The sequence below is a fragment of the Mesoplodon densirostris genome, chromosome 11, assembly GCF_025265405.1.
Source record: "Mesoplodon densirostris isolate mMesDen1 chromosome 11, mMesDen1 primary haplotype, whole genome shotgun sequence".
Taxonomy (NCBI): Eukaryota; Metazoa; Chordata; class Mammalia; order Artiodactyla; family Ziphiidae; genus Mesoplodon; species Mesoplodon densirostris.
The window spans coordinates 96916375-96930425 of NC_082671.1; the positions used below are offsets into that span (position 1 = coordinate 96916375).

General features: G+C 42.1%; 2 protein-coding genes across 4 annotated transcripts in view; one reads left to right on the forward strand and one right to left on the reverse strand.

The window, feature by feature from the left end:
- Nucleotides 1-14051, reverse strand: part of TMTC2 (transmembrane O-mannosyltransferase targeting cadherins 2) — a 423341-nt gene that overhangs the window by 317805 nt on the left and 91485 nt on the right. The gene's annotated exons all lie outside the window — the stretch shown is intronic.
- Nucleotides 1263-5400, forward strand: LOC132499043 (RNA-binding protein 5-like). Its single transcript, XM_060113360.1, has 3 exons — nucleotides 1263-3606; nucleotides 3684-3813; nucleotides 4671-5400. The coding sequence occupies exons 1-3, from the start codon at nucleotides 1415-1417 to the stop codon at nucleotides 4794-4796; spliced, it is 2448 nt and encodes an 815-aa protein (XP_059969343.1). The 5' UTR covers nucleotides 1263-1414; the 3' UTR covers nucleotides 4797-5400.

Genomic DNA, 14051 nt, shown 5'->3' on the forward strand with positions numbered 1-14051 from the left:
GTACATGTGTTCCAAAATATTTTTGGAATGGTAGAGCAAATTGGTCAAAACAAGGGAAGAATAACTACTAGCATACAGGCAGGCCTACTCTATATATTCCTGTCAGCTGAGGGTAATTCATGTCAACAATGGCTGTAGTCAGAATTCTCCTCATCCTCGTGTATTCCATTCTAAAGTCTCCAGAGGACTGTTATACACACTATCTCATGACAACTTCTCTCAACTCTGTGACATAGCAAGTAGATGGGGTGCAGTCCCAGTTTTTATCAGCTGAGAAAACCAAGAAATGGGAAGGACAATGTGAGGTTGATCCGGTCCTCTTCCCCAGCCTGTTCCTCTAGTCCTCTGCTAGAGGTTTGTACCCTGTACAAAAATCACCTCCTTGAGGATACTTCAAGTGCTGGAAAAACAACAGTAAATTAGACTCCTTCTGAAATGATAACTTGGTAGTGAGCCTTCCTCCCCCAGATTTTCACAACAATATAACCATTCTTCCAGACGGGTTAAAAATCATGAGTGTCAGTCCCTCCCTGAGAAGAATGTGAAGTTAGGTAGAGAAAAAAATCAGTGACCTACTAAAGGAAGTGCACAATCAGAATTCCACAGGTGGAAAAAAAAAAAAAAAAAGAATTCCACAGATGGGACACACTTCTACTCTCTGAGCTACACATCTCCTAATGTCAGGTCACAGCCAACGAAAAAGAAGGTCTGTCTCCATCCACCCGCTTCATGTTTGTATTTGAGAAGGAGACAAAGCTGAGGGGCAAGAGGCAAGGGAGGATCTTTAAATTGGCCTTAGGACCACTCAGTGTCCATCTGTCCCTCTCTCCCTCTTCCCTTCTCTTTCTCTGTCTCTGTGTGTCTGTCTCTCTCTGTCTCTGTCTCCCTCTCTCTCTCTCTCTTACACACACACACACACACACACACACACACACACACACTCACACATCAAACTTCTTGTAGAAAGAGCTACCAAAATATTACCTAAAAGCCAAAAACCTGCCCTACAACTAGAAAATAGGTTTGTCTTCTCATACCATGAACTAAGTAAGGACTTTTATTTAATACATGACCTGTCTTACTTACTTTTTAGGGCCTAGTAAGTTTCCCCCAAATCCAGGAAGTTACCCAAATCCATTTAGCATCCAATCTCATATGCCCTTAATTGAAGCATTTCTAATCAAAAATGCCTCAATTAAGCGTCACCCAATCTTCATTGTAAAAGAAATTGCATAAACAAGCTTATCGACTGTGGGTAGGAGACGGCCGTTGACGGAGGCGCCATTTTGTGAGGCGGCCGTACCCCGTTGGAATCCCCTGGCACAAAACCGCTACTGCTGCTACTTCCGTCCTTCCTGGGGGAAAAACAAAATTTGAACCTTTTGGAGCAGTGTGCTAGATCTTCAGCAGGACAATGGGTTCAGACAAACGAGTGAGTAGAACAGAACGCAGTGGAAGATACGGGTCCATCATAGACAGGGATGATCGTGATGAGCGTGAATCCAGAAGCAGGAGGAGGGACTCAGATTACAAAAGATCTAGTGATGATCGGAGGGGTGATAGATATGATGACTACCGAGACTATGACAGTCCAGAGAGAGAACGTGAAAGAAGGAACAGTGACCGATCCGAAGATGGCTACCATTCAGATGGTGACTATGGCGAGCATGACTATAGGCATGACATCAGTGATGAGAGGGAGAGCAAGACCATCATGCTTCGCGGCCTTCCCATCACCATCACGGAGAGCGATATTCGAGAAATGATGGAATCCTTTGAAGGCCCTCAGCCTGCGGACGTGAGGCTGATGAAGAGGAAAACAGGTGTAAGCCGTGGTTTCGCCTTCGTGGAGTTTTATCACTTGCAAGATGCTACCAGCTGGATGGAAGCCAATCAGAAAAAGCTGGTGATTCAAGGAAAGCATATTGCAATGCATTATAGCAATCCCAGACCTAAGTTTGAAGATTGGCTTTGTAACAAGTGCTGCCTTAACAATTTCAGGAAAAGACTAAAATGCTTCCGATGTGGAGCAGACAAGTTTGACTCTGAACAGGAAGTGCCCCCTGGAACCACAGAATCAGTTCAGTCTGTGGATTACTACTGTGATACAATCACACTTCGAAACATAGCTCCACACACTGTGGTGGACTCCATCATGACAGCGCTGTCTCCCTACGCATCCTTAGCTGTCAATAACATTCGCCTCATAAAAGACAAACAGACCCAGCAGAACAGAGGCTTCGCGTTTGTGCAGCTGTCTTCTGCAATGGATGCTTCTCAGCTGCTTCAGATACTACAGAGTCTCCATCCTCCTTTGAAAATTGATGGCAAAACTATTGGGGTTGATTTTGCAAACAGTGCCAGAAAAGACTTGGTCCTCCCAGATGGTAACCGGGTCAGTGCTTTCTCCGTGGCTAGTACAGCCATTGCTGCCGCTCAGTGGTCTTCCACCCAGCCTCAGAGTGGCGAAGGAGGCAATGTTGACTACACTTACCTGCAGCCAGGCCAAGATGGCTACGCCCAGTATGCTCAGTACTCACAGGATTACCAACAGTTTTATCAGCAACAGGCTGGAGGATTGGAATCTGATGTATCATCTGCATCAGGCACAGCGGTGACCACCACCTCAGCGGCTGTAGTAGCTCAGAGTCCCCAGCTATATAATCAGACCTCCAATCCACCCGGCTCTCCGACTGAGGAAGCACAGCCTAGCACTAGCACAAGTACACAGGCCCCAGCCGCTTCCCCCACTGGTGTAGTTCCTGGTACCAAATATGCAGTGCCTGACACGTCCACTTACCAGTATGATGAATCTTCAGGATATTACTATGATCCGACAACAGGGCTGTACTATGACCCCAACTCGCAGTACTACTACAATTCCTTAACCCAGCAGTACCTGTACTGGGATGGAGAGAAGGAGACTTACGTGCTGGCTGCAGAGTCTAACTCCCACCAGCAGACGGGCCTCCCTCCTGCAAAAGAGGGGAAGGAAAAGAAGGAGAAACCCAAGAGCAAAACAGCACAGCAGACTGCCAAAGACATGGAATGCTGGGCTAAGAGTTTAAACAAGCAGAAAGAAAATTTTAAAAACAGCTTTCAACCTGTCAATTCTTTGAGGGAAGAAGAAAGGAGAGAATCTGCTGCAGCAGATGCTGGCTTTGCTCTCTTTGAGAAGAAGGGAGCCTTAGCAGAAAGGCAGCAGCTCATCCCCGAATTGGTGCGAAATGGAGACGAGGAGAATCCCCTCAAAAGGGGTCTGGTTGCTGCTTACAGTGGTGACAGTGACAATGAAGAGGAGCTGGTGGAGAGACTTGAGAGTGAAGAAGAAAAGCTGGCCGACTGGAAGAAGATGGCCTGCCTGCTCTGCCGGCGCCAGTTCCCAAACAGAGACGCCCTGGTCAGGCACCAGCAGGTCTCAGACCTACACAAGCAAAACATGGACATCTACCGACGATCCAGGCTGAGCGAGCAGGAGCTGGAAGCCTTGGAGCTGAGGGAGAGAGAGATGAAATACCGGGATCGAGCTGCAGAAAGACGGGAGAAGTACGGCATTCCAGAACCTCCAGAACCTAAGCGCAAGAAGCAGTTTGATGCTGGCACTGTGTATGTGTTGTGCACATTTTCCACTTTGTGAGCCGGGGCTCTGGCTTTTTAAGTAACTGTGTGTTTGCCACTGGCAGGAATTACGAGCAGCCCACCAAAGATGGCATTGACCACAGTAACATTGGCAACAAGATGCTGCAGGCCATGGGTTGGCGGGAAGGCTCGGGTTTGGGAAGAAAGTGTCAAGGCATCACAGCCCCCATTGAGGTAAGCAGTGGCTTGCAAGCTTATCCCAGAGATGAGATTGAAGCACCCAGAGGACCTAGGACCCAGTGGGAGTTGTCTTCTCTGCAGCCCTCCCATATTTCACGCTCCTTTTAAGATGTCAGTTGGAAGGAATGGATGTGACACCCTACTTGATTTTTCTGGTCTTTTGGCATCTTTGGGTAAAACCTACCTTCTCCTAAGGGCTGTGTCTTTCTATGTCCTTTGTTATAAACAAACCCTAACTTAATACCAATTCAGACCCGTGTAGATTACATTGGATTTTTAGAAAGGTACTGTGCTTTAATTTCTAAGTGATTTTGCTTATGTATAAAACAAATTATAATTTAGTAGGATTTCCATCCATGATCAGAACTCCTTTACTCAGAGCTCAGAAGCAGAGGCCCTCAACCACTGGCCTTCTAGACAAAAGCACCGCCAGTGATGGCTCCCTCTCTGACCCGGCAACATAGCTTAGGTCAGACTCTTACTGTTGATTTGTGCAAGCGAGTTCTGCTGACTTCAAGCTGTCCTGCTGTGATCTGTGCCCAAAATTACCAGACCTTCTCTGGGCTTCAGTGCAATGCTTTGTGCTTTGGGGCCCTTACAATGCTTGCTGAACAGGCATAGGAGTAGGGGAGGGTGGGGTTCTATCTGCCTGTCTCTCTTACCTATTTGATCCCTTCAGTCCTTAAACCTACTCCAGGTCTCCAATATAGAAATCCATGTCTTCATTTAAAACTTCCTCTCCTGTCTTCCAGAGGGTGGTCCAGCTCAGTAGGGAGTGGGTTAGATAAGGAAGAGAGGGAGCCGTCCACACCCTACCTGCCAGCTGCTGACAGCAGTTTTATCCCCCCCAGGCTCAAGTCCGGCTAAAAGGAGCTGGCCTAGGAGCCAAAGGCAGCGCATACGGACTGTCTGGTGCAGATTCCTACAAAGATGCTGTCCGGAAGGCCATGTTTGCCCGGTTCACTGAGATGGAGTGAGACTCAGAGAGGATGAGAGAGAGAGAGAGAGAGTGAGAGAGAGAGCGAGAGCGAGAGAGAGCGAGCGAGAGAGAGAGAGAGAGAGAGAGAGAGAGAGAGAGAGAGAGGGAGAGAGGGAGAGAGGGAGAGGGAGAGAGAGGGAGATGACAAGGAGCTCCAGAGAGCACAAGGAGTGCTCCATCTCATGAATTCACTCTGACCACCTTTCTGTTTAAGGGCATGCCTTGTGCTGTTAATAGTTTTTAGGGCAAACCACTTCATTCTGCAAGGTTCTCCCACTTAAAGGAGTTCCCCTAGTATGGGTTATCTGATGAATGACCTGCCTTCCTGCCAGAGGGCTTGTGAGCTGGCCAAGGGGACAGTGGGTCTTTTATACTTCAGTGTACATAGTGTAATTGTAGTGTGTTTTACACGTGTAGCCTATGTTGTGATCCATCAGCCCCTTGCATTCCTAGGGGGTGTTGAGATGCCCTAGGGTGGTATGTAACACCAAAGCCACCTCTGTCATTTGTTGTGCTGTCTTTTCTCGGCAAAAGCCTTGTGTATATTTGTATATTACACATTTGTACAGAATTTTGGAAGATTTTCAGTCTAGTTGCCAAATCTGGCTCCTTTACAAAAGAAATACCTTGAAAAAAAAAAAAAACAAAAAAAAACAAGCTTATCAAGCCAACTAGCCTGTCAACATGAGATTTACGGCGCCCATGAAAGAAGTGGAAGCATCCCCCCCGCCCTAAACTCCACATACTCTTTCTGTACATAAAGGGGCAGTCAATATTTTTTGTTAAGTTCATTGCAATAAATATGTCACACTATCAAAATTAGGAATAAAGAAGCTACTCAGAAGTAACTCAAAAGTACTGTGTATCACACAAGCCTTGAATCCCAACCCTTTCAACAGCCATCTACATCATACTTCGTCAGGAAAGGATAAAGAATATCAGTGGCCACAGGACACAGATTTCTTTCCACTGTCCTCTTTTCAGAGACACTGTGCTTCAGTGACTATGCCAAACACTGATCTCAGAGGTTCTGTTTCAGAATGTGGCTTTGTAACCAGCACCCCAAAGTGGTGGCAGGAGAGGCCTTTGACTTGCACTGGCTTCAGTCAACACGTCCATAAGACGAGAATGGCAGTGTTGGTCAAAGAGGTCTGTAACGCATTCCTGATCCTCCCATTAGCCAAGCACTAGGAAGGTGCACAGAACTCTCAGCTGAAATGCAGATTCAGTGTCTTTCAAATAAAGCCAGTAATAAATTCTGGGGCCTATATTTACCAAGGTCAAACACACACCAAGCATGAGGCCACAGAATTTTTTCTTGTTGTTCAATCAGTTTCATCAAACAGTAGATAACCATATTGTAAATATTTCCTAAACCTGAGGTCATTGAACCTGCTCTCTCTTTTTCAGCACTCTTATCATACCTTTATCCAATATTCATGGTCCGCAGCGTTAATGTGGAGGCTGAGATCATCTATTTTTTAGGAACCCAGATTTAAAGATTAAGGATTAAAGCAGCTTCCTAAGGAGCATCTGTCCATCATTAAGAAGCACTGAGGCCAAAAATTCAGTTCTTCACTGTTTGTTTATTTATGTTAATGATGTGATTGCTACTTCTTTCCAAATAAATAGAAATGTTAAGAGGCTCTTCTCCGGGGGGTGGTGGGTCTTCAATCCTAGTAGTTCAGTTTAAGACCACCAATGTGGTCTTTGGAGAGGGCCCTGCTTTCTAAAGCACACAGTTGTAAACAGCAACTGGTTGAAGGACTAATTAGCATTAAACAGGCCCCACGAATGAACAGCAAGATGACAAGGGTCACTAAACTAAAGAAGAGGTCAAGGTACCCCAGTCCCACAGGACAATGCCCAAGGTACCCATGCAAATTAGGGAAGCAGCCCAGGCATGTAGGGGATGAGCAGTTGGACAGAAAACCTCCAATCCTCCTTTCACTTTTGTCTCCTAAAAAATAAAAGAAAAAAAAAGAAAGAAAGAAAAGAAAAGAAAACCAAATGGCCCACTTCTTCAGTGCAGCAATAATTAGTAATCACTTCTGTCCAGGAGAAACAACAAATAAAAGGCAGCTAAGAACATCGCAATGGTAACTAAGAAGAATTAGAGAATACAATTAAGCATCCGTGTTAAGATGGGCAGTGGTTTTCTCCCACGACATCCCAGTATTTCCACCACAAAGAGGAAATCGGTGCAGCTAACTGCCAACTTGTTGAATTTTTTTTTCCGTTGAAGAAAATAATAAAGAACAAACTCCACACACATCCTCTATTCAAAAGTGACAAAGAACCCCTTTTTCAAAATGTACTATGGGACTGTTGGTTTTTTCATTCTTCAAGCAGTAAAAACCCTTCCTTCTTCAAATTACTGCAAGATAACTACAGAAATTTGATTTGGAAAAGTTTGAGAGAGATATTTTCAGCATTTGGAAACCCTGTTAACTTTGATCTGATCATCAACCATAATCCCCTGCCCTGTTTTGATTTGTTGGGTTTTTTTTTTTCTTTTAATCCTACTTTTGTTCATAGCCAACTTGGGGAAAGTTTTAGCTGTCCTGAATGAGAACAGACTCTGTATCAGCCATCAGGTTGCTTAAGGTCAGAAAATATTTATAACTGCAAAGGCAAAAATTTTCCAAGATAACACAAAAAGAAACAGAAGTTCAGAAAACTCAAAATAAAATGTAACATTCATTAGTCATTCATTAGTCTAGCCCTACTTTCTAAAACAGAAAGTTGTTTTTATAACAAAAACAAATGAGAGACAACCCTACTAAGAAACTTTTCCTCTAGCTAGACAGCAACTTAAGAACAAAGTGTTTGCAGCCAGAAAGCCCATTAATTCTACTTAAAAAAAAAAACTTCTGATATGTTGAAAAATCAACAACAAAAAAGGAAGATGAGATAGAACATTTTTATTCGAATACGTAAGTACATTTTGTGTCCCATGCATTCTCTGAGAACACAGATACATTCTTATCACAAAACTGAAAAATGTTAGTTCAAATTTCTCTTGGGGAAAACACTACTTTTTTGGTTTATATTTCTAAGATACTTTTTTAAAAGTACATTTCCTAATCGTTCTCCGTCATTCCATTTGACTGTGAAAGAATATGCAAATTAACTTTAGGAACTTCCCTTATATGCTACTTATGCTTTTTATATATTCATGTCACAAGGTATCAGTATAATACATAGAATTTATACCATGTATTCAATAGTATCTGTATTATACGAACTTTCAATAAAAGAGGTAGGGATTGCTGTCAAAAAACAGCACTGAGTCTGATATTTTAGGGAACTTATCTCAAAGCCATCTACTCTATATTTTTCACAAAAGAGAAAAATGAAATAAAGTCATTTTATTGCTCTTTGAAGCTAGAGAAAACTACTTTTCTTAGATGTTAGATCAGTTAAACTCATTTGATTAATGAAAATGAGCAAGATATTCTCCTTCCCTCTAAGATTATTCAAGGCAGACAAGTAAGCAGCAGTTTTGCAATAAACACTTAAAGGTTTAAAAAGCAGATACTGGCAAATGCTTATATTGTGCTTTGCTCAATTCATTAATGATCTTACAGTGGGTGTGGATGTGCTAAAAGGGAAACAGAAAAGACAGAGAGCAGATAACTAGTCAAAATAACCTTTCCTGTAATTAAATATTTACAGATAAATGGTTCAGAAAGGCACTTACAAAACATCTATCTTTGAAGGAACAACCCCTACTCTGGAGGAGAAATGTGATCGGTGAGACTCCATTAATGTTAGAACTACTGCGTGAAACATCCTAAGAATGTGGCTATTTTGTTTCATTGCTGTGCTAAGTGAAATTGCTGAAAGACCCAATCGATTGTCACATCTTCACTAGTCTTGATTACAGTACAACCTATACTTGCTAGTATATACTTTCTGAATAACAGAGATATTCATCATAAGCTCATCCTGGCAGGTTTTACAATATACAGCTATGCCCTGAATATTAAGTTTCTCAATTATAATAAATGTGAGTTACATCTGAAAGGCTTATCATGTGAAATATTCTTATTTGCTATCTTCTATGAGTGATTCCATTAGAATAATCTATTTAATAGATCCTATTTGATATTTTACATCCCCTGCCTAAATCCTTCAGCATCTCCCCATTGGCAAGGTTACCATAAACCCATCAGCATCTGGTTTTTGCCCACCTTTCCCACCTCGCCCCCATCACTACCAACATAATTATGCAGCACTGCAACCATTTCCAACTTCCTTACACTTTCCACTTGGCCACGATGTTAGGATTCTTTGCTGATCGTGTTATGTTCTCTGTCTGGAATGTCCTCAGCCACACTGCTTGCCCGGAGAGCTACTCAGCCTTGAAGTGTAAGAATTCTTAAGTGACCAACAACCACAATAAAAGGAGCTCTCCAGTTTAATACTTAGCAAGCCTTATTTCAAACTTCTTCAGAAAGATGAAGCTGAAGAAGAGAGAAGACTTTGGACAGACCTAGAATGCTCAATATTTAATAACATGCCCATCACAGCTCTCTAGGCATGGCTGAGAGATAATGAAACACTCTAAGATACCATCTCTGCTTTTAAACTATGTAAAATATCATCAGGGCAGTAAGATTCTTGTACATAAAATAATTAGTAGACACTAACAAATGTGACCAAAAAACAAGGGATGGGAATAAGAATGATGAAGATGTATATACTATTTTACAATGTATACAGTAATTTCCATATATTACCAAATCTAATCCTTGTAACTGAATGAAGGAGTGATTTTTTTTTTTTTTTTTTTTTCTCTTCTTCCGCGGCACGCGGGCCTCTCACTGCTGTGGCCTCTCCCGTTGTGGAGCACAGGCTCCAGACGCGCAGGCCCAGCGGCCATGGCTCACGGGCCCAGCCGCTCCGCGGCATGTGGGATCTTCCCAGACCGGGGCACGAACCCGTGTCTCCTGCATCGGCAGGCGGACTCTCAACCACTGCGTCACCAGGGAAGCCCAAGGAGTGATTTTATATTATACCCAACTTACTGAAAGTAAAAATGAGTCAAAAGGTTCAACTCTTTTTAGGATGGATCTGGGACATGATTCTAGAACACGAATATCACTCATTCTCACTTCACTTTCTCAACATGGTACAACCCCAGAGAGAAAGCAGACAGAGGGAAAGGACCCTGATCCAAGGGACCATTTGGAGAATGGGAAGGATCTGGAAAGGGAGAAAACAGCTAAGCTTTTCTATTGAAAAACAATGAAAATAGTATGAACATCAACAATTTTGGAGACAGTGAAGAGAGGAATCTGCAAGAGCGAAACATTCAGCTGGGGAACCAGTGCCTAAAGAGATGCAAAGCCAAGAAAAAGCATTTGGAATGAGATAGTATATAAGTCTGCAACTGGCAGTTTGTGAGCAAGTCAACATCAGATTTAAAGAATTTGAGAAAGACGTTTTAAATAATAGCCTCCAGTACATTTTATTGGGAAAACCTCCCCAGGATTCACTATGAATTTAACAGTTTAGCAGCTGGAGAAACTTGGACTTAAACACATAAAGGAGTGGAACATCCTGCATCCTTTGTAAAGATGGCCACAAGACAAAAAAATAAATGCACCCTCTAAAGATTTCTTTTAGACATTACACAGTATGGAAAGAGGAACGCATTCTTAGGATATTTCACTTTGATTCCTTAGTTTTACTGCCTTATTATGTCAACAGAAATGTTTCAAACAGAACAGCTTATTTAACCTATTTTAATAACCAACCAAGTGGTATATACTGATTGCTACAAACAGAAGAACCGAGAGTGCCTGGTTTTCTAGAAGAATCTGAGTCCGTGTTTGCTATTCTGCTGTAGTTATTAATTATGTCCCCTTTCACTCTCAAAATCTAGCCTAGACAATAAACGATAAAGTCTTCCTAGCTAGAAGATACTACAATGAACACAGCAATTTCAACGCTGTGACGGGAGACTTCCTGTTACACAACCCTAAAGGGCACCATTCACACTGAAATCTATGAATATGGCGCCCCTGGGGCTGTGTCACACAGAGGAAGAGGGAACCAAGAGATCAAAGCATGCTGGCTGGCTCCTACTTTCAGAACAGTTTAAGGTATACTTTTCATAGCTTATTTTACATGATGCATCTTTGTCCCACAGATTTTGGTATCTAAACTAAATCCCCAGCAGGAAACAAACAAAAATAAAATGTGCAGGTGACCTCAAAACTAGGATACACCCAGAGTGGAAACAGGACGCTAGCACTCCCTGGGGACTTGTATCAACCACACCTGGTAACGCCTAGGAACCATCAGGAAGGCCTACACTGGCCCTTTCCTCTCTTTGCTCCGTGCTGTTATGTTTAGCATATATATGTTTAAAAAAAAAAATCTAAACATAAAACAGATACTATAGGAAAGGCTACCATGAATAAGGCAAGACATTCCTAACAAACATTAGCTAATATTGATATTTATGTACATATCACTGGAAACTCAATAAAAGTTGGTTCAATTCAATGGGATACTCTATACATACACATACTTAATTTTCTTGGTAAAACCAGAAACAGGGTTTAACACACACACATACAGACAACCCATTTCCAGTTTTTTCGTAAATTATGTTTCCTCTTAAAAGGAAAGAACACGATCCTCTCAAAGAAAAATCTGCCAAGCCCTCAACTTGAGACTAAAGAAACTGAAAGATTATAAATGTGTCAGAGAAAAATCAATCAAGCATAAAAGCAAAATGGGCTCAGTTTTGTCTCCTTCTACTAGATATGACTTGGTACATTTACGTTCCCTACCACAGTGTTATTAAAAAAGGAAGAAATATGACCATCATTATACATCACAGGCTTTTACTGCTACTAGAGACTAAGGCTGGCCTCAAGCAGAACATTTTTATTCTCCAGTAAAAATATTTTTCTTCTTGAGATTGCAAAAGTGTTCAGTGACCATTATTAGTTACCTAGAACTCCATGTACTGCATGAGACCTAAAATCAGCTATAATCACAGCTCAAGTTCTCTCTTAAGTTTCCCTTCATTTGCACCTCTCACAAGGTTTACTCTTCTAGGCCCTCACCCATGGCTCCTGAGTATGGGAATCCTGTTTCTAACTATTCGATTCAGGCCCTAAAAAATAGGCAGTCCCTGGGCTTCCCTGGTGGCGCAGTGGCTGAGAGTCCGCCTGCCGATGCAGAGGACACGAGTTCGTGCCCCGGTCCGGGAAGATCCCACATGCCGCGGAGCGGCTGGGTCTGTGAGCCATGGCCACTGAGTCTGAGCATCCAGAGCCTGTGCTCCGCAACGGGAGAGGCCACAACAGTGAGAGATCCGCGTACTGCAAAAAAAAAAAAAAAAAAAAGGCAGTCCCGCTTTAATTTTTTTCCTTATGGTTAAATTAATATTTTCATTAGTAGCAAAATCAACCCTAAAATAAAATCCTAGTTATTAATGGCATTTTGGGGTCAATCTTACCAATCGCAATATTCGCAGTTTATTTGGAAGTTGAATGGAAATCAAGTAGAGGGTTTGTGGCAGAAGCACCATGCTGTTACTGATATATTTCCCCTTAATGCTTTATGACAGAATACCCGGTTTGGGCCAAGGACATGAAGACTCAAAGACTATTTCTCAACCTCCCTGGTAGCTAGCTGTGCCCATGTGATCAATTTCTAGCAAAGGGGACCCAGTAGAATTGATAAGGACAATTTCCAGGTCCTACCTTTGGAGGAAAGTAGTGCCACTCACTTCTTCTTCCCCAGTACTGCCTTGAGTAGAGACACAGTGCTAGAGGGCATGGCAGCCATTTAAGAAATGAGATAAAAGCCCAGTCTTGAGGATGGAAGGAATTTTTATGTGAGAGCAAAATAAACTTCTATCATCCTGAGGTCACTGTTACTTCGGCTTATTTTTAAAATAGCAGCTTTGGGACTTCCCTGGTGGCACAGTGGTTAAGAATCCACCTGCCAATGCAGGAGACACGGGTACGATCCCTGGTCGCACAGTGGTTAAGAATCCACCTGCCAATGCAGGAGACATGGGTTCGATCCCTGGTCAGGGAAGACCCCACATGCTGCGGAGCAACTAAGCCCATGCGCCAAAACTACTGAGCCCGTGCCCCGCAACAAGAGAAGCCACCGTAATGAGAAGCCCACGCACCGCAACGAAGAGTAGTCCCCGCTCGCCACAACTAGAGAAAGCCTGCGCACAGCGGTGAAGACCCAACACAACCAAAGTTAAATAAATAAATAAATGTATTTTAAAAATTGATCTTTAAAAAAATAGTAAAATAAAATAAAATAGCACCTTCAATCTATAAATTGATGACTATATCAACCATTCTCTTCATGTCTCTTCATTTCTAGGTAAAATAATAGAGGAAAAAGGTAAAGATATCCTGGATGAAAGAAATATTCTTCCTAACCATTGGCAGGGCAATACCAATTCTAAAAAAATGCAATTCTCACACTTAAAAAATATATTTACGTATAACAGCACAACAAGGGGTTACTCTTCATTCTGACACAGAAACATCTTCCCTAAAATTCTCACCTCTGAAATTGACTGGGAAAAAGAAAAGGTAACATCTACTTTAAGAAAATGGAAAAAAAAAAAAAAAAAGGTCTCCAGGGGCCACTTCAGGGCTCAAGCATTAATGTTCTGGCTAAAGAAATATCCCTTCTCATTTTGCTGTGGATAAATTACATGCTAGAAAAGTTTTCTTTCGTCCTCCACACATCAACCACTACCTAGGAAACTCTAACAGTCCAAACAATATTCATTATTTATCACAAATCAACAGATATTTTATCACAAACTGCAATACAATCAAAAGAACGTTAGGTCGAGCAGTAACAGATCACTGCCAAGCTTTGGACTGTATATAATTTGAAACAAGACTCTAAAACTGCCAAAAAGACATAGAAGCTGGTAGTCCCTGGTGACAACCAATACAACTAACTCAGGAATAACTGTGGGGAGAAGCGTGTGGGAGAGAGTTTAGAAACAACCAAGCAACATATAACATTTTCACTTGGGCTCAATTTTTGCATCAAAAAAAAAATGTGGCATATAAATGATATGAAGAAAAACTATAATCTACACATACATCAAAATACCAAACTACATTTAAAACTAAACAAAACAAAACAAAAAACCACCTTCTTTCAAACCTATGTCAATAAAGAAATACAAGGACAATTTTCTAAAGTAATCAGTAATTACCCTGCCTCTTTGTTTCACACC